The sequence below is a fragment of the Apodemus sylvaticus genome, chromosome 10 (genome assembly GCF_947179515.1).
Source record: "Apodemus sylvaticus chromosome 10, mApoSyl1.1, whole genome shotgun sequence".
NCBI lineage: Eukaryota > Metazoa > Chordata > Mammalia > Rodentia > Muridae > Apodemus > Apodemus sylvaticus.
In genome coordinates, this window is record NC_067481.1 from 23,079,932 (window position 1) to 23,106,220 (window position 26,289).

General features: G+C 41.6%; 2 protein-coding genes across 4 annotated transcripts; both read right to left on the bottom strand.

Moving 5' to 3' along the window:
* Positions 1–5,990: 5,990 nt before the first annotated feature.
* Positions 5,991–6,488, bottom strand: LOC127695588 (keratin-associated protein 9-1-like). Its single transcript, XM_052197889.1, has one exon. It carries the CDS (start codon positions 6,486–6,488, stop codon positions 5,991–5,993), a length of 498 nt encoding a protein of 165 aa, XP_052053849.1.
* Positions 6,489–16,230: 9,742 nt separating this feature from the next.
* On the bottom strand, positions 16,231–24,973 carry LOC127694838 (keratin-associated protein 9-7-like). Of its 3 annotated transcripts, none has more exons than XM_052196554.1 (4): positions 24,794–24,973; positions 24,595–24,718; positions 24,405–24,516; position 16,231 (listed from the first exon to the last, which is right to left on the bottom strand). In XM_052196554.1, coding segments are annotated over exons 1-4 (417 nt in total). The 3 variants fall into 3 exon arrangements, with proteins under 3 accessions (XP_052052514.1, XP_052052513.1, XP_052052512.1); XM_052196553.1 differs by having other exon boundaries at positions 24,595–24,676; positions 24,749–24,973; XM_052196552.1 differs by lacking the exon at position 16,231 and having other exon boundaries at positions 24,404–24,973.
* Between the last annotated feature and the right edge of the window lie 1,316 nt (positions 24,974–26,289).

Below are 26,289 nucleotides of genomic sequence, written 5' to 3' on the forward strand. Positions count from 1 at the left end.
TTTAGATCACAAAGGACATTTGTTTGAATTTCAGCCTGCCTCTTTGTAAGCAGCTTTTAAATTTGAGTCATTGTAATTCTTAAATGACTGCCTCTGCCTCCCCAGTGTGGGGTCATAGGTTGTGCCTTGCAAGTGCTGGGATTAAAGATGGGAACCACCACCACCTTGTTCACTGTAACTCTAGAATCTAGAAACCAACTAATTTATAGAGATCAGCTTGTCTCTGCTGGATTTAAAGGAGGGGCTACCACCACCCTGCTCAAATATTTTATCTTAGCTCCAGATCATTCCAACCCTTAGAGACTTAGAAAACAACTTTGAATTTTAGTAACCCTTTGAATTTACTTAAAACATTTTAAATCTCTTACCTGTGCTTTTAATATTAACAACAAAAATATTGTTTGTTTGTTTTTTTAAAGAAGAAAACTTAAGAGCTGATGTCTAAGATGGTATGAATGGTGTGGGCTGTATGGTCATCTACATTCTAACAGATTAAAACAGATGATTTCAGAATACCCATTTTTCATTTCATGCCGGTTAGGCAAGTGTGCCTTAAAATTGACTTTAAAGGTAGGGCAGTTGGTACCTTTGAAAGATTAACTGATGTTGCATCCTGATTATGGACAACTCGGATAGTCTGTGACTGTTCTTATAATATCTTTTAATGTTTTTCTCAGAAGCCTTATTTATTTTATGGTTTGCTTCTGAGATTGGAGGAATGTAAATCCATTGCTGTAACAAATCCCATCCCTGTAAACTCATGGCTATATTAGCTACACGTGGCTTTAATTTGTCCTTCAGGCCCTATGCACTCAGCCCATCTTGCACACTCTTTTTATCTGGCATAAAGTTCCAATCCCTAGAAGCTGAATATTTTCCTCCTGAAAAGTCCAATCCTGGATGCCAAGATTTTGGTGAAATTACTTCTACATCTGCTCCTGTGTCTGTTAAACCTTCAATTTTAATGCTGTTTATTAGTATTTTTTGGCTTAGGTCTCTGATCATTTATGGCAGTTTTCCATACTTGTTTTCTGATCTTTTCTGAATTTTTCGTTTTATCTACTGAAGCTGTTCTGACCTTGATTTTATCAAGAGCAGTATTGTTTTAACAACAGGTATTAAATCTTTTCATTGTCCTGTGACTGAGTTTCTCTATTGCTGACAGGAAATGAATGAATTTAATTTGATATTGAGGTCTGCAGGACCCCCACCCCCCACCCCCCGCCCAGGGAATTTCCCAAAGGCAACAGGTTACCTTCCCTGTTCCTTGTTGACCTGCATTCATTAATCTAATGCTGGCCTTTGCTATATGTCTGTATACTCCAGAAGGCTGAGGCCTTATTTTTGGAATATTGCTAGAAAAAAATATTGCATCTAGAAGTGCCTTGCCTATAATCCATTTTCAAAGAACCTTGCTTACCATAATTAAAACACCTGCCATTTTGAATTTTCTTAAGAGTTTTAGAAATTATTCTCCTCTCAGATCAACATCATAAAAATGAGATCCAATATAAGCTGCATGTCTAATCCATTGCTCTAAGGGTCCTGTTCTTGCCTTTATAGTTCTAATTACCCTTTTACATTCTAAGTTAGCATTTTCAAACGCCAAAGATTCAATTCAGCATTTTTTCTGACTTCTGAATGTGACACTGTTCTATTTACAGCTGAAGTCAATCTTTGCAAAAAAAAAAAAAATCAGTGAAGGATTCCTTTCGGCCTTATATAATTTTAGCAAATGACTTTGACCTCTTTTTTGATTCTATATATAACCTTGTCCCAAACATTTAAATCTGATAAATGACATAGCATCAAGGTGTAATCATCAAATTCAAGCTGGCTTTTTAACTCAGCATATTGACCTTCACCTAACAACTGATACAGGGAAATATTTATTTTTTAAGCCATCTAAAGTATCAGTGTACAGGTCCTAAAGCCTTCTCTAATGACACTTTCCATCCTTCACTCTCACCTTGAGGACTTCCAGATGATTTATCAAATCTGATGGCTTCTTAGTTTATCTGCAGCTGGAGTGATCTTTCTTTTCATGGAGTCATGCTACAATTTGGAGCACCAAAATGTTTTTTTTTTTAAAAACAAAACAAAACAAAACAAAAATTCTAGTTGTTGGTACTGGGACCTCTGAAACCTGTGACATCACATAGACGACAACTCGACCACACCTGTTGCCAAGACAATGGCCACTATATTCCCAGAATCCATTGGGCTCACCTTTACCTGTGACCATATCACCATCTGTATATATAAAAGGAACGCCCCTCCCTCTCTCTCTTTCTCTTCCCTTCTTCTCTTTCTGCTGCCACCTTTGCCCTTTCCCCTCTCAATAAACCTCACGTGGAACTGTTTGTCCTGATGTGGTCTTTCTAGACCCGCCCGAGCTGCCATCCCAACACTAGCCATTTAATTTTACCAGTGAAGATTCAGGAGCTGATGCTGGGGTGGAAACCTTCTAGCTCAGAGACAGCACGGAGCTGACCTTCTTACTCCACTAACGCCCCAGAGGGAAAAAGCCTTTCTTCTCCATGCTGTCTTAAATAACTTCCCACTTAATGTCCCTCTTTCTGTTTACTTATGTTCACTCCCAGAACATGTGGTTGCTTGCTCTGCTCCTTGTCCTAATGTTGACTTTATTTAGCTCTTAGATTAAAGATGTGTGCTAGGGCTGAACCATACAACAACAAAGTCTTTCTACTTCGCAGTCTTGCAGTTCACAATATGATTGTATATCCTTCAAAAATATGGAGCCTGAATTGGCCGCCTCCTGTAATCAAGCAGGACTTCTAATGGAGGGATTAGAATAAAAACCCACCCACAAAACCTTCAACCAACAATTTGTCCTGCCTACAGATGTTCAGGGCTAGAGACAAAGCAGAAATTGAGGGAATGGCCAACAAATAACTTATCCACTTTAAAACCCATGCTGTAATAGGGAGCCAACCCCTGAGCCCTCCATGTTACTTAGCTCTTTGGATCTGGGGATTGTAGCATTGCTATCCTTCATTTTATGACTAGTATACACTTGCAAGTGAGTACATACTGTTTCTCCTTCTGGGTCTGGGTTACCTCACCGAGGATGATCTTTTCTACTTCCATCCATTTGTCTGAAATTCTCATGATGTCATTGTTTTTCATAACTGAGTAACACCCCCATTCTCTTTTTCTTTTTCCTTTTTGCTATATACACAGTCCTATAATGCATCATTTCTTTTAAAAATCTTTTTATATATATTTTTGCTTGATTAATTTGAAATCTCACATGATGCACCCCAATCTCACATGATGCACCCCAACTGCATTCACTTCCAGACTGTGCCCTTCCCCCAAGCTTGAGCAGGCTAAATAGACCTCTATTGTTTGCCACAGTTGGTCTTCCACCTACCTAGCCTACCTAGGGTGGAGTTTTCCCTGGCCTTGCTGCACCTGCAGTTTCCTACTGGAGTAGACTGCCTGCTGGGCTTTGCTTTGCAACATAATCCAGCTGAAACAAAGAATGGGTCTGTGGGTTTTCCCTATATAAAATTAAACTTTGAGCCTTGATCAGAAACCTTTGTCCTGGCTTCATCCTTCCCTCACCTGCCCGTTCTTTTTCATTTCCAGCCTCCCTTTCAGCGATACCTAGTTCATCCATGGCTGCTGGACAGCTACACCAGATCTTCTCATGTTGGTCCCTACTTCTTCCTCCCCAGGAAACCAAAACCAACAAAACAAACCAACAAGACTGCAAAGAAAACAAAACAAAATGACACACACACACACACAGGAAAAAAAGAAGGAAGGAAAGAAAGAAAGGAAGGAAGGAAGGAAGGAAGAAAGAAAGAAAGAAAGAAAGAAAGAAAGAAAGAAAGAAAGAAAGAAAGAAAAAAGAAAGAAAGAGTCCATTTCATGTGTGAGTTCATATACCTACTGGAACATGGTAAAATTCCTAGTGGCCAGCACTTGACAGGGAGGATGCATCTTTATCTTCCCACATCCGAGTCAGAAGCTATGAACTGAGGGAACCTGTACAGCTGCTGGAGAGGGAGAGCACCAGCTCTCCATCCAAGAGTGGAGGCTGCTCTCCAACACCCATGGACATTAACAAGGCTTCAGGAAGCAGTCCATAAGCTCAGACATGCACATGGGCTTCAATGGTAGCAAAGGCCTCAGACATCAACAAAGCCCTCAGTTGTATCAGGACCACAAACCCAATCATGGTCTTCAGTATCTACACAAGCCATAGACCTCAACATGGCCTTAGGTGGCTACACATGCCACACACACAAGATGAGCCCAGTGTTTTGCTTGCATGTATATATGTATAGCACATATATACCTGGTGCCAAGGGATGTCAGAGGAGGGCATTAGATGCCCTGGAACTAGAATTACAGTGGTTGTGAGCTGCTATGCGGATGCTGGGAACTGAACACAGGTCCACCTACAGAGCAATGTGGTCTTTTAACCACCAAGCCAGCTCTCTAGCCCAGACATAGGGACTCCTTACACAATAGTAGGATTTGAAGTAGAACAGTAGGGGTGCAGAATACTACAGAGAGTTCTTCTTCTTCTTCTTCTTTTTTTTTTTTAAAGTAGAATAAAATAACCCCATCTCAAAATATAAAAGTCCATTATGACTCAGTAGCCATATCTCAGGATGTTTTAGTTAATAGAAATCAGGATCTTTTAAATTTATACTTTTTTCCCCCCACTCCCCTAAATTTATACTTTTATTTTTACTTGTGCCCATTTATTGAATGCAGTAGGGACTCTATAGAGTTCTTTTAAGTATACTCTGTACTCTGTTGACATTTGTTCCTCCGTGTCACACTAGTTGCCCCCGTTCTCACAGACAGTCAATAAGATTTGAAGTGTCTGAGCACATAGTAGGTAATTCGTCCTCCTGAGTTCTGTTTGTTTCACTCAATATGATAACCTCAAAGGCAGCCATTTCCTAGCAATGATATGGTTGGATATCTGCAGTTGAAAGTTTGTGCCAGTCCCATTAACAATGGTTGTGTTGAAATCTAGATGCCCATCAACAAGTAAATAAAGTATGACAGGTGACCATTGCTATGTGAGCCCACACCAACAATGTTTATAAAAGCCAAAGATGGAAAAGGAGAGAATAGACCACTGGTTTATGACAGCTGTAGGAAGATAGCAATCACATGGTATTAAACTTCAGTTATGACAAATAAAAATCTTCTGTGGATCTGATGTTCAACACTATGCTTAGTGTCACTGATGCAAGGATACCATAAGGAACACCCAAAAATCCATTGGTTGTGTAGATTTTTAAAAAAAGATTTATTTATTCATTTCATGCATATGAGTACACCAACATTGCTCTCTTCAGACACACCAGAAGAGGGCATCAGACCCCATTACAGATAGTTGTGAACCACCATGTGGTTGCTGGGAATTGAACTCAGGACCTCTGGAAGAGCAGTTGGTACTCTTAACCACTGAGCCATCTTTCCAGCCAGTGGTGTAGATTTTTATTATGTGGTTTGCCAAAATATAATGATAGACAAAATGAAACAGATGATAGAAGAGAGTTTATTAAAATTATTTGCTTGTAGGTACACAACTTATTAGTAAGCAAAAAGAAGAAAATGGTACAGAAATATCTGAGCTAATTCAGAAATAGAAGAAAATACGGTTGAGAAGATAACAGGTTAAATAAAGTTATTCTTAGGGGAAAGTGTTTTTGTAAGTTATTTGATGAGAGATGTAGTGATCCAGGCTCAGAACTTAAGCTGATACCAGATCTTCACACCAGCCACATATGAAGATGGCACAAGATCCACAACCTCTGGAAATGAGAGGATGAGGGTGAGGGTGAGGTGGACTCCATCCTTCCTCAAAGCATTTCATCTCTTAAGAAAGACTACATTTGTGAGGTTCCCTGGTGAGAACATGAATTTGGCCAGCAAAGGTTAAGAGGTGGCTTTGAGCAGACAGGGCATGCCAGCTCTCCCTGGAACATGGCTTTTCAGGCATTCTTTGGGGGCTGGTCATCAGCAGCAGGTGGGCACACACAGCAGGGCTGGCAGCAGGGTGTGCTGCAGCCAATGATCACACAGGTGGGTTTAAAAGAGGTGGTCTTGCAGCAGCTGGTTTCACAGCAAGTTGGTTGGCAGCAGAGCTGGAGGAGGCTAGGCTGGCAGCAGCTGGGCTGGCAGCAGGTGGGCACGCAGCAGCTGGGCTGGCAGCAGGGTGTGCTGCAGCAGATGGTCACACAGGCTGGTTTGCAACAGTTGTTGTCACAGCAGGCAGTGTCACAGCAGGTTGGAGGACAGCACAGCTGGGATGAGCTGTTGACAGTCTTGGTGCTGTGACAGCAGATAGCCTTGCAGCAACAGGGTGTGCTGCAGCAACCTGGGGCACAGCAAGGCTGGCAGCAGATGAACACAGGGCAGCTGGATTCAGAGCTGCTGCTGGTCTTGCAGCAGGTGGTCTTGCAGCAGCATGGCTGACAGGTGTGGGTCATGGTGTCAGGAGTGGAGGGTGATGTTGTGTTAGTGGGTTAGTCTTCTACAATGTAGCAAGTTCTTCCAGTCAGGGCCTTTTATACAACAGGCCTCCAAGGTTTGGACCAATCAGGAGGACTTTTCCTCCTTGTTTATTATTTTCCATATTTAATTTGTTTTCATCAAGGAAGAATTTCTCACCCAATGCTCTGAATCATTTGAAATCATTCATTACTTATCTGGTGATAACTTACTTGAAGGTTTTCCAATAAATTGGGGCCCATCCCATCAGCTTTGTTGTAACTCTGATGGTCATCTGGGCCTTCGTTAGCTCCTGACTGTGTGGATGGTCAAGATTACCATTTTCTTACAACTTTCTCCTAGTATTCAGACTTAGAAGTATAAATGTCTCTTCACAGGAGTGTGCTGTATTTATAATCATGGACTCAACACCTGTTTCTCTGTCTATTTGCCCACGGAGCCCAATCCCCTACCTTCCCTGGTGTGAACATCTGCATAAATTCCTGTACCTGTGTACCTGTGGCACAGTGAAGGTCCTGTGTGATAGCAGTGTCTGGAGTAGCATGTTACATAGCAGGGTAGAACCAGGCAGGAATAAAGGAACATGCTGAGAATAGGAGGCAGCAGCAGATGTGTGGTGAGCTTCAGTCCTGGGCAGGTCGCCCCCTTTTCGCCTCAGATCCAGTGAGCAGGTGGCTCCAGCGCACAATGGCTGGCTGCAGTGTCAGTCAGGCATCTTTCCCTGGTGATCTTTCCCTGATGTATCTTCCCTCCGCCCGGCCCTCTACTTCTATTACCATCTCTCTATCTGGTCTTTCTCCTTCAGTTTTTATTTCTTTTCTTTCTATACAGTGGAAAAATTATGATTATTCCTAAAAATAGGAAAACTCCTATTCAGGGAAACAGGACTTGAGTCCATGATTGTGAATATAGCACACTCTTGTGCAGAGACATTTATACTTCTAAGTATGAATACTAGGAGAAAGCTGTAAGAAGGCAGTAATCTTGACCTTCCATAGTAGTTTAGGTGGGTCATATGCACCTAATTTATTACCCATTTTATCCATGAGGACTAAGATGTGCCCTTCTTTTTCTACTATTCTTCCAAAAATGTAAATTATTTATTTCTCACTTGAGAGAATGAAGACTGAGCACAGCCATACGAGTAATAAAGAAATGGAGACTAACCCAGTTCCTACAAACCCATCTTCTGTCACCCATCCCCACAGGCTGTTTCTTACTGCTGTCCGGGGTCTGTCCTCAGTCCTGGAACCACTTTTAACCTCTTTGAAAATCAACATTAGTCTGTCTTTGTTCATAGGATGATAGGCGCAGTCTTCACCCTTATGGCCTCATGAGCTGTTTATGGTTTGGGTTATGGAACTGGGTCTCTGGAAACTTGCTTCTCATGAAATGTTTGTGCATGCCTTTGCAGGAGCCCAATCCTTTGTCACTAAGTTTATTCTTGGACATTTTCTTTTTTAGTTCACTACATGTGTTTTGATTTAAAATGTTTTTATTTCTTATGACATATAGAAAATGATTTGTTTGTATTAGCATGCACAGGTTTTACAAACTAGTGCACTTGATCACGGCATTTTCCTGAATGCATGTAACATAGTTTCATCAAATTCACTCATCGCTGCTGTACCTTGTGGCCCCAGTGGCTGCCTTCTGAATTATGTATTTTCTCTTCCCAAATAGTCTTATTGTTCTTTTATGTACCCTTCTTATCCTAGGGAAACATAATATTTTGTTTTTTGAACCTGACTTACTTCACTTAAAAAGATCTTCCAATCTTCCAATCTTCCGGGCGGTGGTGGCACACGCCTGTAATCCCAGCACTCTGGGAGGCAGAGGCAGGTGGATTTCTGAGTTCAAGGCCAGCCTGGTCTACAGAGTGAGTTCCAGGACAGCCAGGACTATACAGAGAAACCTTGTCTCGAAAAAACCAAATCCAAAAAAACAAAAAACAAAAAACAAAAAACAAAAAAAATCCAAAACAAACAAACAAAACAAACAAACAAACAAAAAAGATCTTCCAATCACACCCACTTTCTTATTCTTCTTTATATATACACACCATTTTTTATGTATGCCTTCATCCAGTGACATGCATGCGCCTGCTTCTTTATTGTATGTACTACATAGTAGTTTAGGTGGGTCATATGGTAGTTCTAATTTTGGTTTTGTGAAAAATCCTAGACGCTAATTTCCAAATAGCCTGTGCTAATTTATATTACAATTAACAGTGTGTAAATGTTTCCTTTCCCCCTATCTTAACAACATTTATTGTTATTATTGGCTTTTTTAAACGACAACTGTTCTTGACAGGAATGATACAGAATTTCAAGGAACTTTTGCTTTGTATTGTCTGATGGCTAATGGTATTAAACAATTTTTTATGTGTTCTTTTAATTATTTGTAGTTTTCAAAATGTCTTCAAATATTGTGATGATTTTGTGATTGGATTACCTTTTCTTTTGATTTTAACATTTAAATCTCATTACATATATATATATGTGTGTGTGTGTGTGTGTGTGTGTGTGTGTGTGTATGTATATATATATATATATATATCACTGTTGGTAAGATTGCACTAAAGGAATGTATTCCAATGAGATGGTAATGAATGTGGGGGTGAATAACAGGTTAGCATAAAACATGAACCTTGCCTGGTCCCAGGCTGTCTGTGTTGATGGCTAGGCCAGGTGATATGTCTGAGAGAGAACTCTAAAAGAATCATTTCTCGGGGTCAAGAATATTCTTACCCAGTAGCACTACTTTCCTATTATATATTAAATACATCAGCACTGGGGCTGTGGGCTCAGGTGTCTGAAGATAGAAAATCAATAGGTTAGATTATCCTTGGGACATTGAACTCAGCAGCAATGTAGGTAGGAGTAAAGCCTTCTTGTGCAAGGACAACTTGAAAGAACAAATGACTTCACAATTAGTCGGAGTGTACAACAGTTTAATTGAGGACTTTGAAAAATAAGTATGTATCACTCAAAGCATATGTGTGCAGTCCATCACATCATGGATGTTTAGCGTTGGTGAGGCATACCTGTACTTGCTGATACCTACCTGAGCAGGAGACGGAGAAGAGACAACTTTACTACATCTTCCAAGTCATCAGGATCATCACACCTTTGACTTTGATCATGTGAGAAGTCATTTACTGTTGTATACTGCTTGATGTTAGGATGATTACAACATTGAAATTTTATTCCTAATATTAGTAAATATAAGAATAAGATGTTAACAAGGAGGTGAATAAATGTTATATTAGTAAGAATATGAAATGGTGTTGTAGGTTTAGAAATAATTATGGAGTCTTTCCAAACATTCAAAAGGAAAAATACTATACAACCCAGTACCTGTACTTCAAGATATTAATTCAAAACAACAGAAATAAGAATTTTGGAAAGATATAAGGACCCTCCTGTTAATGCCAGCCCTCCTGCTAACTGTAAGACTCTTGAACTCAGCCCCTGTGTGTCGAGCACCGTCTCACACCACTCATTGCTTACTTGTATCTTTATACTGTGCTATAGTTCTTCCTTCCAAGAGATTTTGAAACTTAATTTGTTTATTACTTATATTTAATGTGTGTCCTTATATGAGTTTGTGTTCACTGTGTGTGTGTGTGTGTGTGTGTGTGTTTGTGCCAAAACTAGTGAGGCCAGAAGGGAGCACTAGATCCCCAAACTCTGGTCTTCTGGAAGAAGCAGGTGCTCTTAACTACTGAGCTATGTATTTAGACTTCAGTTTTGAGAGGTTTGTTGTTCTTTCTTTGTTTTTATGGAATCTTTAGGGACAAGTATAGGATCTTATCAGGTAGAAGTTGGAATATTTTCCTTTTTTTATTTGTATGTTTTTTTTTTATTTCTCATGTTTGCCTTATTGCATTGTTTACCATTCCAAACACCATTTTAAATGAGAATAGTGATGGCGGACATTTCTGCCTTGTTTCTGATTTTCATTTTTCCTCATTTAGCACAGTGTTCTTTTATTATTTATCTCATAATTCTCTCTCTCTCTCTCTCTCTCAAAACTTTTTCTTTCTTCAGTGTTTGGTTTGGATTATTATTGTTTATCTAATACCTTGACATGAACATTAAGGTTATTTTTAAACCATCTATTTATGTAATCACCCATAATCACAAATTCCTTTGTAAAGTCTACATTCAGATCCCATTATGTTACACTTAATTTTCATTTAGAAGTTTTACATTACCGCTCGGATTTTTTCAGTGACCTATTAATGATTTAAAGAGGCATCATTTAGTAGGAGGGATGGGTTAGTGTGTAAAGCCCTTGCTATGCTTGTGTGAGGATTTGAGGTCAGATCTCCAGAGCTGATGTAAAGCCAGACACATTGGCACACATGTCTGAAATCTCAGAGCTGCTATAGAAGGCAGGAAGTGGGGGCAGAAGAATCATCAGAATCATCAGAAGGGTCAACTAGCTTGGTATATGAAGTGGCCATGAGACACTGCCTCAAACAAGGCAAAGGTGAGGACTGACAAGAGAGACTGTCTTCTCTCAATTACATGTTTACTTTGGCCTGTGAGCACCATCACTCACACATGAGGACACACACACACACATACAGAGTACACAGTGTATAAATTGTTTAATCTCCATGTGTTTGTCTTGTTTCTCTTGCTCTACCTTGTACCTTGATTTGGAAGTAATGCATCGAGATATAAGCAAATATTTAAAGTCTTATGATCTTGCTGAGTGTCCTGGGATGTGATCACTTTGGAGATGATTCAGTGAATCCTTGAGAAAATGTGCATTCCGCAGCCGGGATCCTTCTCTTCTTTCTCTATCCTGTTACTTCTCTTCCCCCTTCTAACAGCTGCACTATCACTTTCTTGTCTTTCTATTCAAAGTAGGGATTATGATTACTTGAGATATTCTCTAATTTTCCTGTGAGGAACAAAAACTTTTATCTTTTTTCAGTCTTCCATGTATTTTAAACAGATATAAACTGTTATTCTCCAACTTGTAAGACTATCACAGAGGGAACTCATTCTAGCCATTAGTAGTAGTATAAAGAAGAGAGGTTAAATATTAGTTGAACTTTGTTTTTATATATATGTACTTGTTTTTCCATTGTATGCACAATGAAAGAAAAAAAAGATGTACCATTTCTCTGTTCCGTGGTGAATTATATAGGAAATGTTTGTGAACCATTAAAAAAAAATGGAAAAATTCCTGGGGATCTTTTGTGTAGTAACTTGGCATCTGTAGTGATTTTTCAAAATCTACATCTAAATAAAACTTTCATGATGTTAAAAAAAAAGAAGAGAGGTTAAACCTGTCTCTAACAGAGAACATCAACTCCTTGTCAGAGGAAACCAAACATTTCAGCTAGCGCATAGGGTACTTTATTACCAGCTCTAAACACTATGTGTCAAAGGAAGAGTCCAAAGGGTTGGTCATCAAACTGGGTTCTTTCTTTTTCATGGTGTTGAGACACAATAGTAAAACTGAGATTCAATTAAGCCATGAAGGAAGGTTTATTTTTAGCCAGAGGAAAGAGTAGTCATTAGTGAAATAGCCTTCCATTCAGCTTAAAGGTGAGGGGTCTTTAACAGTCAGGTGAGGGAGGAGTTTAGGAAACAAGCAGAGATATTTTCCTTGAACTTTTTATGGAGAGAGTCAGGTCCGTTCAGGGATAGCTCTTCCTCTTCTTTAATGCTCCTGTGAACTGAACAAAATCTGTTTGAAAGGATGCTGGATCATGATGACCCAGTCAGAGAGGAATTTTACTAGGCTAGTGTATTACAATGAGATGATAATGAGTCTGGGGGTGAATAACAGGTCAGAAGAGCATCCTTTAGGCCTGAGACCTGTTTGACCTGGTTCCATTCTGTACCAGCCTTCCCAGGAACAGCCAGGTCCTGAATGTCTGTGTGGCTGGCTACTCAGAATTTAAATTTCCTCTCTCAAAGTGACACTTCCTAGTTGGGGAATAAACAAAACTTACTAGAACCATGTAGGTTGTGAAAGTTATAAGAGTAGCAAGTTCCTTCTCCAAGGTCCTACAACCAATGATAGTTCTGGGAAGAAAAGACTCTCCTGGCCAGAAGTTGCCTGAGTGTTCTGAAGGGAATTTCAGGGGTGTGGCTTTCATGAATGTGGCTCATGCTGGGATGGACTTCTTGGTGAAGTAGCTGCTTCTGAGGGGTCCATGCTCTGTAAGGAACAACAATGTGCTACCCAGTGCACTAAGGTGGATATGAGAGGGGTTGTTTCTTTTGTCTGTTGTCAGTGTCTTGTGTGGGATAAATAGATGTTTCTTCATGCCTCACAAGGAAAAGCCATAAACACTGGCAAGGTAGGTCTGGTCGGTATGAAATAAAACAGTGGAGAGTGTCTTTACCTTGTATCAAAATTCAACTCCATTAGAGCCTGAGTCATTGGTGTTCTGTTGAGGAAGTTGTCTCTTGTACCAAAGCATTCAAGGGTATTCCCCACATTCTTTTGTATCAGAATTATTGTATCCAGCTTTATGTTGAGATCTTTGATCCACTTGGACTTGAGTTTTGTGCAGGGTGATAAATATGGATCTATTTTCATTTGTTTACATGCAGCCATCCAGTTAAACCACCACCATTTGTTGAAGATGATTTCTTTTTACCATTGTACGGATTTTCCTTATTTGTCAAAAATCAAGTATCCATAGGTATGTGGGTTTATTTCAGGTTCTTCAATTCAATTCCATTTATGAACTTGTCTGTCCCTATACCAATACCACACAGTTTTGTTACTATTGCTCTGAAGTACAGCTTGAGATCAGGGATGGTGATACCCCTGGAAGTTCTTTTATTGTTTAAGATTGTTTTTGTTTTTCTATACGAAGTTTCAAATTGCTCTTTCAAAGTCTGTAAGAATTTTGGTGAGAATTGCATTGGATCTATAGATTGCTTTTGGTAAGATGGCCATTTTCGTTATGTGTGTTCTAGGAACAACAATTGATAAATGGGACATCATGAAACTGAAAAGCTTCTGTAAGGTAAAGGATGATGTCAATAGAGCAAATCATCAGCCTACAGACTGGGAAAGGATCTTCACCAGTCCTATATCTGACAGAGTACTAATATCGAAAATTTATAAAGAATTCAAGAAACTATCAACAAATCAGATAGCTCAATTTAAAAATGGGGTACAGAGCCAAAAAGAAAATTCTCAACAAAGGAATCTTGAATGGCCTAGAAGCTCTTAAAGAATGTTCAGCACCCTTACTCATAAGGCAAATGCAAATCAAAATGATCCTGAGATTCCACCCTATACCTGTCAGAATGGCTAAGATCAAAAACTCATGTGACAGTACATGCTGGCGAAGATGTGGAACGAGGGAAACACTGCTCCATTGCTGGGGGGAGTGCAAACTTGTACAATCATTTTGGAAATCAATTTGGCAGTTTCTCAGAAAACATGGAATAGATCTATCTGAAGATCCAGCTATACCACTCCTGGGCATATACCCAAAAGATGCCCCACTACACCACAAGAACACTTGCTCAGCTATGTTCATAGCAGCTTTATTTGTAATATCCAGAAGCTGGAAACAACCTAGATGTCCCTCAAATGAAGAATGGATAAAGAAAATGTGCAACATCTACACAATGGCATACTATTCAGCTATTAAAAACAAAGGCATTATGAACTTTGCAGGCAAATGGATGGTCCTTGAGAGTATTATCCTGAGTGAGGTAGCCCAGAGCCAGAAAGACACATATGGTATGTTCTCAGCTATAAGTAGACATTAACCATGAAATGGAGGACAATCATGCTACAATCCACAGACCCAAAGCAACTGGGTAATAAGAAGGTCTCAAGGGAGGGTGCCCAAATCTCATTCAGAAGGAGAAACTAGTCATTCGAGGGAGAGAGAGAGAGAGAGGGGGGGGGGAGAACTGGGTAGGAGAGGAGACGAGGGGGAGAACAGGGATGGTGATCAGGCCTGGGGAGAAGGGGGGCAGGATAAGGCTGGCAGTAAGAATGGAAATCAAATTGGCAGAGACTGCTCTAGCCGGAAGCCTAGGGTGTGGGCGGATGTGGGGAGTGTATGGGGGTGATCCTACCTGGGATTCCAACCAGAGGGTGAGAGAGAGACTGAAGTGGCCACTTCCTATAGCCAGGCAGGAGTTTTAGAGGAAAATGGGGACATCAATCCACCCACAAAACCTTCAACTCCAAACTTATCTTTCAGGGATAAAGATGGAGCAGAGATAGAGGGAAAGGCCAGCCAATGCCTGGCCAAATTGAGACCCATCCCATGTGAAAGAGCTAACCCCTGACACTATTAATGACGTTCTGCTATACTTGCAGACAGGAACCTAGCATAGCTGTCTCCTGAAAGGCTTCATCCAGCAGCGGATGGAGGTTGATGCAGAGACCCACAGCCAAGCAATCAGGCAGAGCCTAGGGAGTCTTGTGGAAGAGAGGGAGATTGGAAGGAGCAAATCGGAGGAGTCAAGGACACTACAAGAAGAGCCGCAGAGTCAATTAACCTGGGACCATGGGGCCTTACAGAGCCTGGGCCACCATCCAGGAAGCATGCAGGTACTAGACCTAGGCTCCCCACATTTTTACAGCAAATGTGCAACTTGAACTTCATGTGGGTCCTCTAACCAGTAGATGTAACCACACACCAGTGGGGTGTGTGGGGATGGGGTGGGGGGTGGGTGTCGGGTGGGGCGTTGTCTTGGTCTCTGTTCCTGCACCTTTCCCTCTATCTGGACTGCCTGGTTGGGCCTCAGAGGGAGAGGATATTCTTAGTCCTATTAGGACTACATGTCCCAAAGTAGAGTGGTACCCAAGGGGGGGCTCTACTTCTCTGAGGAGAAGAGGAGGGTACAGTGGGGGGGGATTTGTAAGGGTGGGACCGGAAATAGAGGAGGGAGGGGACTATGATCGGGATGTACAGTGCAGAAGATGTGATCATGCTTGGTTGTGGAGGCTTTCAATGGCTGTGTCCAGAGAAAGCGGAGGTGAGTGTGGAAGACGAGCCAGAAGATACTCAGTGCGACTGGCTTTGAAGCTGGGAGCACAGGTCATGATCCTGGTCCGGGAGGGCTGTTTAGATGCTGGAGCAGGTGAGAGAGCAGAAGTCATCATTTTCTGTGCTTTTCAAGATAGAATGTGTCTGCCAACGCAGTCACGTTAGCCCATTGGACTTCTGTCCTCGACGACTAAGAGACAATGCATTTATTTCTGGTTTGAAAAAGAGAAGTGACTCAACAGCTGAAATTCTTGATGAAAGTGTTTTCCCAAGTTATTTATAAGAAACTGTTAATATCTTGACTCAGAATGTGAGTGGGGGTCAATTTCCTATCAACCATGAAGCTGGCACTGGGGCCACCATGCCCAGCAAAAGGAGGGGGAGGGATCATTCTTTTTTTAAAAAGAGGTAAATTTAAAGATTTCTGCTGAGATTATGGTGGTTTTCAGAAAAGATAAAAGTGGATTTGATCTTCTATGACAAGTCAGGCATGATAGGCACAATGTAAAGGTGTTTATGTGGGAAGTTGGTCAGGGCTGGCAGCACAGGGGCACACAGTAGCAGGGCTGGCAGAAAGATATGCTGCAGCAGACAACCACACAAGTTGGCTTAAGGAGGCAGGTGGCTTCACAGCAGATTGGTTGGAGGCAGCAGCAGCTGGTCACACAGGTTGGTTTCCAGCAGGTGTTCCTGCAGCAGGTGTTCCTGCAGCAGGTAGGTGTTCCTGCAACAGGTAGGTGCTCCTGCAGCAGGCAGGTGTTCCTGCAGCAGGTAGGTGCTCCTGCAGCAGGTAGGTGCTCCTGCAGCAGGTAGGTGCTCCTGCAGCAGGTAGGTGCTCCTGCAGCAGGCAGGTGTTCCTGCAGCAGGTAGGTGCTCCTGCAGCAGGCAGGTGTTCCTGCAGCAGGTAGGTGCTTCTGCAGCAGGTAGGTGTTCCTGCAGCAGGTGTTCCTGCAGCAGGTAGGTGCTCCTGCAGCAGGCAGGTGTTCCTGCAGCAGGCAGGTGTTCCTGCAGCAGTTGGATGGAGGGCAGCAAGGAGAACAGCAGGAGTGAATCATGGTATCAGACATGGGCTTTGGTCATAAATTTCTGGGATATGGTGACTTTCTCTTATCTGTCCTTTTAATCAGTAAGTGATTTCCTTGTTACTATTTTTATTCTTCCTTTATTCAGATTAGTGATCTACAAAGTGGAAGTTGTTTATGAAATGTTAGTAGGGTTTTCAAAAGTAAGTATTTAGTATATTTGTGAGTTGAGAGGAACTCACAACCGTTTCAGACAAAAGGGGGAAATCACATCATCAGTTGGCCACGTGGTTGCTCCTGCTGCCTGGAAGGGTCAGGGTTGTTCATTCTACAAGTTTGTTTCTTTGGGCTCAGAGCTAGGGAGGGACCTGGTTGTGTTATCATTCCAGCAAGCAAGGTAGTGCCTGGTTCCATGTCTCTTCATCCCTGAAGTCCCATTGAGGAGTAGTGTGTGCACATGTGAATGTATCAGTCTCCCCACCACCCACACTGTCTGTCCCATGTTTAACACAGGCATCGGGGAGATGGCAGACAAAATGCATTCCCATGCAGAACAGTACCAGTCAGTGATCTTGGGTGACCGACTTGTCTTTTCCTTTGTTTGTTCTGAGTGAACAAGGGAGTAGTTTAGAGGGGGATGATGTGTGGATTATATTTAAGTCATAACATATTCAAAACTTTTCTGAGTTATAGCATTTGTCTTAGTTAGGGTTTCTATTGTTACGATGAAACACCACGACCAAAAGCAAATTGTGGAGGAAAGGGTTTGTTTGACTCAGTTCTATGTAGCAGTTCATCATCAAAGTCAGTGATGGCAAGAACTCAAACAGGACAGGAATCTGGAGGCAGGAGCTATACAGAGGCCATGGAGGGGTGCGGCTAACTGGCTTGCACCTCAAGGCTTGCTCATCCTGATTTCTTATAAAACCCAGGACCACCAGCCCACGGATGACCCCACCCACAATGGGCTGGACCCTCTCCCATCAATCACTAAGAAAATGCCCTATAGGCTTGTGGATAACCCATCTTATGAAGACGTTTTTTAAAATCGAGGTTCCCTCCTTTCAGATGACTTTACCTTGTGTCAAGTTGGCATAAAACTATCCAGCACAGCATTCATTAGAAAACTGTTGAAATTATCAGTTTACAAGCTCATCACAAGATGAACATGCCTGAGTCACTATGACTACAATGAGAAATTGAATTTAACACTATCTTTTCAGAGTAGGATCTCCTCACATCTGCTTATTAATATAGTGAAATTATAGGTTACTTCCAGCTGTCATTAAACTTCATATGAGCAAAGTAGTACAGAATTTTCTACCTTTATGTTTGCTATTACTGTCAGTTCTTCCAGGTAATTCATTCCTTATCGTTGGCTTATGATCTCCCAGTCAATGGATAGGATGTGATTTCTGTCCTCTGCTGTTCATGTTCATGTGATATAGTTAGAAATTTGAGGTTATTAAAAAATTAAAATAATTCTTTTATAGAAGTTGTGAAGGGGTCTTTTATTTTTTTATTTATTTTGGGTTTTTTTTTTTTTTGATTTTGGTTTTCTCGAGACAGGGTTTCTCTGTATACCCCTGGCTGTCCTGGAACTCACTCTGTAGATCAGGCTGGCCTTGATTGAACTCAGAAATCTGCCTCCCAGAGTGCTGGGATTACAGGCGTGCACCACCACTGCCCGGCGGGGTCTTTTGATTAATGTATGGATTTCTTTTTAAAAGAAAAACACTCAGGAATAGAATTGTTCATAAATTTGTTTGGCCGGTGGCTGGAGAGGTGGCTTAGCACTTAAGTGCCCTTGCTACTCTTGCAGAGCTGCGTTCAGTTAACAAGCACTCATTTCACTGGTGCCTAATTGCCTGTAACTCCAGGACATCCAACAACCTTTTCTGGCCTCTTTTACAATTTTAATTTTTATTAGTTTTTATTTTTTAAGCATTTTAGAAATTCTTCTCTCATACATTACATCCTGACCACAGTTTCCCTCTCTCAACTCTTCCCAATTCCTCCCTAACCTACCTCTCCTCAGATCCACTTCCCTTCCATTTCCCTTCAGAAAGGAGCAGTGATATCAACTGAAGACGACTTAACAAGACACAATAAGACCAGGCACAAACCCTCCTATCCAGGCTTGGTGAGGCAGCCCAGGAGGAGGGAAAGGGTTCCAAGAGCAGTCAAAAGAGTCAGAGACACCCCCTTTCCCACTGTTAGGAATCCACAAGGACACCCAACTACACAATTGTATGTGTATGAAAAGGACCGGATGCAGATCCATACAAGGTCTGTGGTTGTCGCTTCCATCTCTGAGAGCCCTCTGAACCCTGGTTAGTTGATTCTGTGAGCTGTGTGTCTCATGGTGTCCTCCACGGCTCTGGTTTCTAAAATCCTTCCTCACTTTTCCAGGGTTCCCTGAGCTCTGCCTCATGTTTGGCTTGGATTTCTGCATCTACTCCCATTAGTTAATGGATGGCGCCTCTCTGATGACAATTGGGCCAGGCACTGATCTATAAGTATAGCGAATATTATTAGAAATCATTTAATTGATTTTTTTCCCCAGTGATGTTTGGTTCTATCCTAGGTCTCAGGGTTGTCCAGACTCTGGCTCCTGTCCATCCAGGCAGTGCATTAGGTGTGAGTCCCAAGTTGGATCAGTCATTGGTTAGCCACTCCCACAAGTTTTGTGCCACTATTACCCCAGCACATCTTCCAGGTAGGACACATTGTAGGTCAAGGCTTTTGTGGTTAGGTTGGTGTCCCTGTTCCACTGCTGGAAACCTTGCCTGGTTATAGAAGATGGCCTCTTCAGTCTCCATATCTCCAAATTACTAGGAGTCTTTGCTAGGGTGACTCTTGTAGACTCCAGGGAGTTACCTCAGCACTAGGTTTTCACATCATCCCGCAAATGCCCCCTCCCCCAATTCCTGTAGTCTTTCCTAGTACTCTCTCCTTCCAACCTCTCCTCTCCCCTGATCCTTCCCGTTCCCATCCCACTCACCTCCAGTCCCTTATCAAAATCTACTCTATTTCCCCTTCCCAGAAAGATCCATGTGTTCCTCCTGAGGCCCTTGTTACTTGGCCTCTCTGGTGTTTGGATTGTAACATGATTAGCCTTTACTTTACTGCCAATGTTCACTTATGAGTGAGCACATACTGTGTTTGTCTTTAACATGTGTGGGGCTTACACATGCATACACACACACACACACACACACACACATATGAACAGACACACATATGCATAGACACATTAAAAATAAAAGTTTAAGAAATTCCTTAGTCAAATTTCTGTGATACTGTGTTGAGAGGTCTTACATAGTTTCTATTAGATTTATTTGTAGGCGTTTTGTCTTTTGTCCTGATATGCATATTATAATTTTAATTCTTAGCTACTTGTAATGCAGAGAACAATTAATGCATGTATATTTTTTTTGCAACAAGAGTTTTGAGTGCATTTTAAATAACCCGTCTTGACTATAGTCAATGTAATGGATATATTTGTAAATTCTTGATACAGCAGGGGCAACTTAATATTTCATAATTATAATACTTTGTGTCTATGTTGTGTATTTCTCTCATCAGAGTATCTGGAATTTTTCTATTCCTTACTGTTTAAGCTGTTATAACTTTAAAATGTTGAAATGTATAGCATTCTTTTCCTTATGCTATGGGATGATATTATTTTTGATACTACTTTTAAAAAACAAATATCAATGTCCAAATCTTCACTTCATCTGTACTTCTGAGGAAAATTTCATGTGATTCTGATCACATGTCGGTGGCACTGAGTTTGACTGATTTCTATGCTGTTTCTGTTTATGGAACATTCCAACTCCAGAATTTAACTTCCTGTTTTATATTTCACATTCTCCAATAAAATTAGTTCTCAATCTGTCAAGATCCGATCAGTCTCCCGTGATTCAGTTTGGATTTGATGTGGCTCTTTGTATTGGTTTTTCTAAAGCACTTTCCTGCCCAAACTACACGCTAACAGTCTTATTGGCAATTGTGGAATGTGGGCAGTAATTATTAGGTTAGACATTGCAGAGTCATGTAACAACATCCTGCTGTGGCTTGGGTATCATTTGTCCTTCCAAAATTTATGTGCTGGCTTCTTGGTTCCTGGTAGGCAGTACTGAAGCAGCAGGGCCTTTAAGAAGTGGGATCTTGTAGGAGATAATTAGATTGTGGGGATTGGCCCTCATGAATGGATTGGCATTGGCTCTAGGAAATAGTTGTGTTTTATAGGGCTGAACCAGCTCCTGAGAGAACAGGTTGTTATAAAACACATTTGCTTTTTGTCAAGTCAGGCTCTTGATTCTTCTTGCACTAGGTAACCAACACACACTCTCTGCTTCTCTGCAATATCTATCTATATCTATGTCTATGTCTATATCTATATACCTATATCTAAATCTTAGATGAGTGAGGAGTAGGGAACTGTGGTAGTTTTGATGAAGAGGAAGCAGAGATACAAGCACTGACAATGCCTATCTAAACGTAGTACAGAGGAGGGGGTCGTTCTCTCAATCCCCGAGTCTTCCGGACCTTTAAGCAAGCCGTGGGTTTCAGTCTGAATTTAGGAGATTCCGGGAGACAATGCTGCCACTCACACTTGACTTTCATTTAAAAAGTGATCTTATTTATTTGACTTCTTTTTAGAATTCATGACTTGTTAAGATGGCACAGGAATTTCAGTTCTAGACATCATTGTGATTAATATGCACACATTTCTGACTTATGGAGGTAGTAACTTCTACATGCCCAAAAGAGGGGTGGTTATCCTCTCCTATGTAAGTAAGAACAGTTTTCTGAATGTGCAGGAATCATTTTCAAGTACTGGTAAATTTGTAGAAATAATAAAATTCAACTTTGAAGCTTCTGGAAAGTACTGTCCTTTTTATTCTTGAGTAAATGGGTAAGAGTTTAATGCTACCCTGTGTGCACCCTCAAAAATGATACAGTCCTTTATATGCTGTGGTCTTCTTGAGGGAATGCCAATCAGTCAGTCAATTAATTATATTGGTTGGTCAGCGATGCTTGGAGATCTCGCAGAGATTCGGTTTGAGTACTCTGATAGAATTCATCCACAGAAACTAAAACCCACCTTAAACCCTCTTGAAATTGGCTAGGAGTTCTCTCAGCTGATGATGATATTATTCTAATCATATGACTCACAAAGAGGCCCACTTCTATAAATTTTTGCATTTCCATTAAGATTGCTTCATGGAACATCGATCTCCTGTGCTCCTGACATACCTTTTCCTTGTTGGGAATCACCCATGATACAGACACTGGATAGCATTGCTGAGAGGTTCCTTCTCCCATTCGATACCTCATCCACCCATATCTCCTGTCGAGAAACCACACTCATTTCATCCTTTTCTCTTGGAACTGTTTTCCCACTGGTGGCTGTGTATGACTGTGTACATTCTCTTGTTGTTCGTATGTGTGTGTCTGTGTGTCTGTGTGTGTGTGTCTGTGTGTGTGTGTGTCTGTGTGTGTATATGTGTGTGTCTGTGTGTGTGTCTGTGTGTGTGTAGGAGACAGGCTGTGCATGTGGAGAGCAGAGGTCAGTGTAGCCTCTCTTCCTTGCAGCTGCTCCACCTTAGTTGTTGAGTCATGGTCTCTCTACTGAACCTGGAGCTCAGCAACTACTAGACTGGCTGGCCAGTGAGCCCAGGGATCTTCCTGGGTTCTCATCAGCCCTGGGACTACAGGTGCATGCTGCTACACCCCGCTTTGTACATGGGTTCTGAGGGTGTGAATGCAGGTCCTCATGCTTCTGTAGCAAGCCCTTTCTAAGTTGAACCACCTCCTAGGCCTTCAGACTTTAGATTATATCCTGCATGAGTGGAAGCCCAAGAGAGTCCTGAAGGCTTTTTGTGCTCCTCTACAGTGACTTTTTCTTAACAACTACTCTTATTCTCTGAATGTCCTCCTTATAGCCTCATTATGGCTTCTAATGCTGTACAACTCCTGCCTTATTTTATCTTACTTTTGAGTTTTTATTAGACTGTCTAGTAGCTGTGATCATGTGGCAAACATATTCACCTATACTCCACTCCCCTCACCTGCCCTCTGCCTACATTTCCTCTATTAATCCCCTTTATATCTCTAGAAAATTTTGCTTATATTTTCTTTAAAAGTACTTTGAGAATTTCACATGTATTATATTTACATTGTTTCCACCTGCACCCCCAAACTCCTCTATTTCTTCTCTCTCTCTCTCTCTCTCTCTCTCTCTCTCTCTCTCTCTCATTTATCAGCTTTCCTATAATTATCACATGTGCATTGGCATGTGCACACATATACACATGTACATACATGCGTATATAGTTCACCCATCATTTACTGGTGCTTGTATGCACATGTGTTTCAGCCTAACTACTTGTTATTGGATGACCTAACAGGGGACTCATGCCCTGAGAGAAAAGATTCTCCTTTTCTCAGCAGCCATGGTTTGCCTATAGCTCTTCATCTAGGGGTGGGGCCTTAAGAGAGTTTCCTCATACACGTAGGTGTGTCAATTAAAGTTGTTATTGTGCTAGTCTTGTTTAAATAGCCATACTGTTGAGCCTTCATGCGTTCATTATGCCTGTCATATCCAGTAGACATTCTAACAGCAGGTGTCCTGACCCTTCTTCTGTGATGGCTTCTGAACCGGAGGCATAGGGGTTGTGTCGTAGGTACACCATCTGAGACTGAGCAAAATGCTGGCCTCCCTGTGGTCATTTATTCTCTGAATTTGACCAACCATGGAGCTCTGTAATAGTATGTGTCTGCAAAAAGAATCTTCTTTGATAACTGGTGCGAACTGTGTCTATAAGGGTAACTATTTAGAATGCAGTCGGAAACTCTACTGCTTTACAGTTTCTGGCATTAGAGAATGGAAGAGATTCATTTCTACTTGCATGTAATTAATATGTTAATGACTTTGTTCTATTATGTAAAATTTAGGTGTTGAAGATAAAAGAAAATATAAGATATTTGTCTCTTTGACCCTGGCTTAATTCATTTAACACAATTATGTCCAGCTGTAATCCAGTCTGTATATAGGTCATATTTTCCTCAATTATCCCCTGTTTTTGGACATCTAACTTAGGTACTGGGGATAGTACTTCTATGCTTCACTTTCCTGTGCTTTGAAATAAGGCCCTATGCATGCCAGTGTGAAGCTCTCCCCAGCTGCAGAGGCCAGAGACAGGCACATCTTCCCAGTGCTTAGCTGTTTCTCCTGGAGGAAGAAGTAAGTGAAAGCAGTGAGATAAAACAAGACCAGAGTGCTGTCCCAGGTGAATAAAGAATTTTGTTGGCTCTGAACCTGTTATGAGGTTATGGTGGGACTGTGCATTGAGGACAGATGCATTCAGAATATACATTTTTGTGAAGCAAATTCTATTAGAGCACACACACACACACACACATACACACACACCACAGGAAAAGATGAGACATTATCCAGACATTTTTCAGAAGAACAAATGCAGATTTATTTAGAACACATGGAACCCAGAAGACAACTTAGAGTGATCCCAATAGTGATGAGAAGAGGAGAACACCAAGAAACGTAATAATTATCACTGAGGGGGGTTAAGAGAGAAGAATGAAGGGTTGCTTTGCTTAAGTTCCTTGAAGAGAAAGAATGAAGCTTCTTTTCTGAGTCTGAGAACATAACTGAAGCTCAAGAGAAGCTGAAAAGGACCAGGAGGTTAAGTGCTGAGCAGTGAGAAGAGCAGGCTCTCTCTTCAGCAGATGCAACCATTTACAAAAAGACAACCCATCGGCAGTTCATGATGGCAAAGCACACAGGATGACTGTGGTTAGACGATGGCAAGCTAGCATGTGACAAGAGATAGAGTTATCAGCAGCAAGACTGGGAGCAGCTGGACCCACAGCCTTGGGACAGGCATCCAGGCACACAGACACATGTGGGCTGGTAGCAAGTCCTGGTGCAGGTCACAGGTCCAGAGCAGGCTGGCTGGCAGCACAGGTTGAGGCAGAAAGGCTGGCAGCAGGGCTTGCAGCAGCTGGACTGACAGCAGCTGGGCTTGCAGCAGGGCTGGCAGCAGCTGGAGATACAGCAGCTGGGCTGGCAGCAGCTAGGCTGGCAGCAGCTAGGCTGGCAGCAGCTAGGCTGGCAGCAGCTGGGCTTGCAGCAGGGCTGGCAGCAGCTGGGCTGGCAGCATGGCTGGCAGCAGCTGCTTACACAGCAGCAGGGCTGGCAGCAGGGTGTGCGGCAGCAGCTGCTCACACAGCATGGCTGGAAGCAGGTCCTGCAGCAGGTGGTTTGACAGCAGGGCTGGCAGCAGCTGGAGCCACAGCAGCTGGGCTGGCAGCAGGGCTGACAACAGCTGGTCACACAGCTTGGTTTCCAGCAGGTGGTCCTGCAGCAGGTGGGCTGGCAGCAAGGGGAGCAGCAGGAGTTGGTCATGGTGTTGGATGTGGAGGGAGGGGTTCTGTTCACAGGAGTTTCTGAGATTCTGACAACTGTTTCAGACCCAGGGCTTTTATACTCTGGACATCCTGTGAAGGGACCAATAAGCAGGACTTTTCCTTATTGTTTGTTTTCTGTTTTTCAAGAGGAAATTCTCCCAGCAGGAAGTTGCTCCTTGAGTTTTTTAGAAATTGTTTGAAATTATGATGTAAGCAGTTAATTGTGGATAATTCAAGGAAGGTAATTTCTAGATGTCTTCATCAGCATTGTTTCTACTGTGATCATCATTTGTTCAGGTGATAGTCACTATGGCTACAGAAGGGACTGGGACATGTGTTTTTTTCATCTTGTTCTCTTGGCTGTGTGTAGACTGGATGTGTTTGTATGGAGAGAGCTACATTCATGGTGGTTCAATGAAGCCATGCCTGTGTCCAAACTGTTTCCCAGTGACATTTTCTTATTGTACACTATAACAAGCTTGCCTATCTGCATCCAATGATACCTGTGCTATACTGGTTTCAGCAAAGAATTCATGGCAAGAAGGTGGCCTGTAGTTACTTTTCAAATGTACTCTTTGAGCACCAAAGCTAGAATACTGAGTTGGTATTCTGAGACATGAATACTGAGACTTGGGGTCTCAGAAGATAACACGAGGCTCAGAAGATATGTGGGTTCAAAAGGTGACATGGGGTACAGAAGACATAAAGATTCAAAAGACACACATGTGGGTTCAGACGGCATCGGCCAGCTTAGATCTGAACCCTGTTTACCAGAGGACTATGAGGAAATTAAATACCATAAGGTGACACCTTATTTTTAAAATAAATTGTATCAGAGTATACTTTCAAAGGTGAGCATATCCTTTTATGTTTAGTTTGACCAGAGATGATACAGGAAATCATTTGTCCTTCATATCAGGTAATAGTGTGTGTATGTCCAGTATGTCCTTGATTTTATAATTGCAGTCTTTACCTTACTGCCTAAGGCAACTAGTGTGTGTGTGTGTGTGTGTGTGTGTGTGTGTGTGTGTGTATGTATGTGTATGTTTTGCTCTCACAGTGGGCTAACTTTTGAGTTTTATTAAAAAATGAAATCATATAACTCGTTATGGTTTGTTTTCTTTTGCTCAAACTTATATTTGTAAGATTTAATGGCTTTGTTGGATTCAACATTTTTGTCTTTAATTTTACTCGATCATTTTATATAATTGTATGATAAGGCTATAACCTACTAATTCTCATTGCATGACAAGACCTTACATATTTTTAACTCATTGTGTCCTTGAGGGACATTTTCTTATCATTAAGATTTTT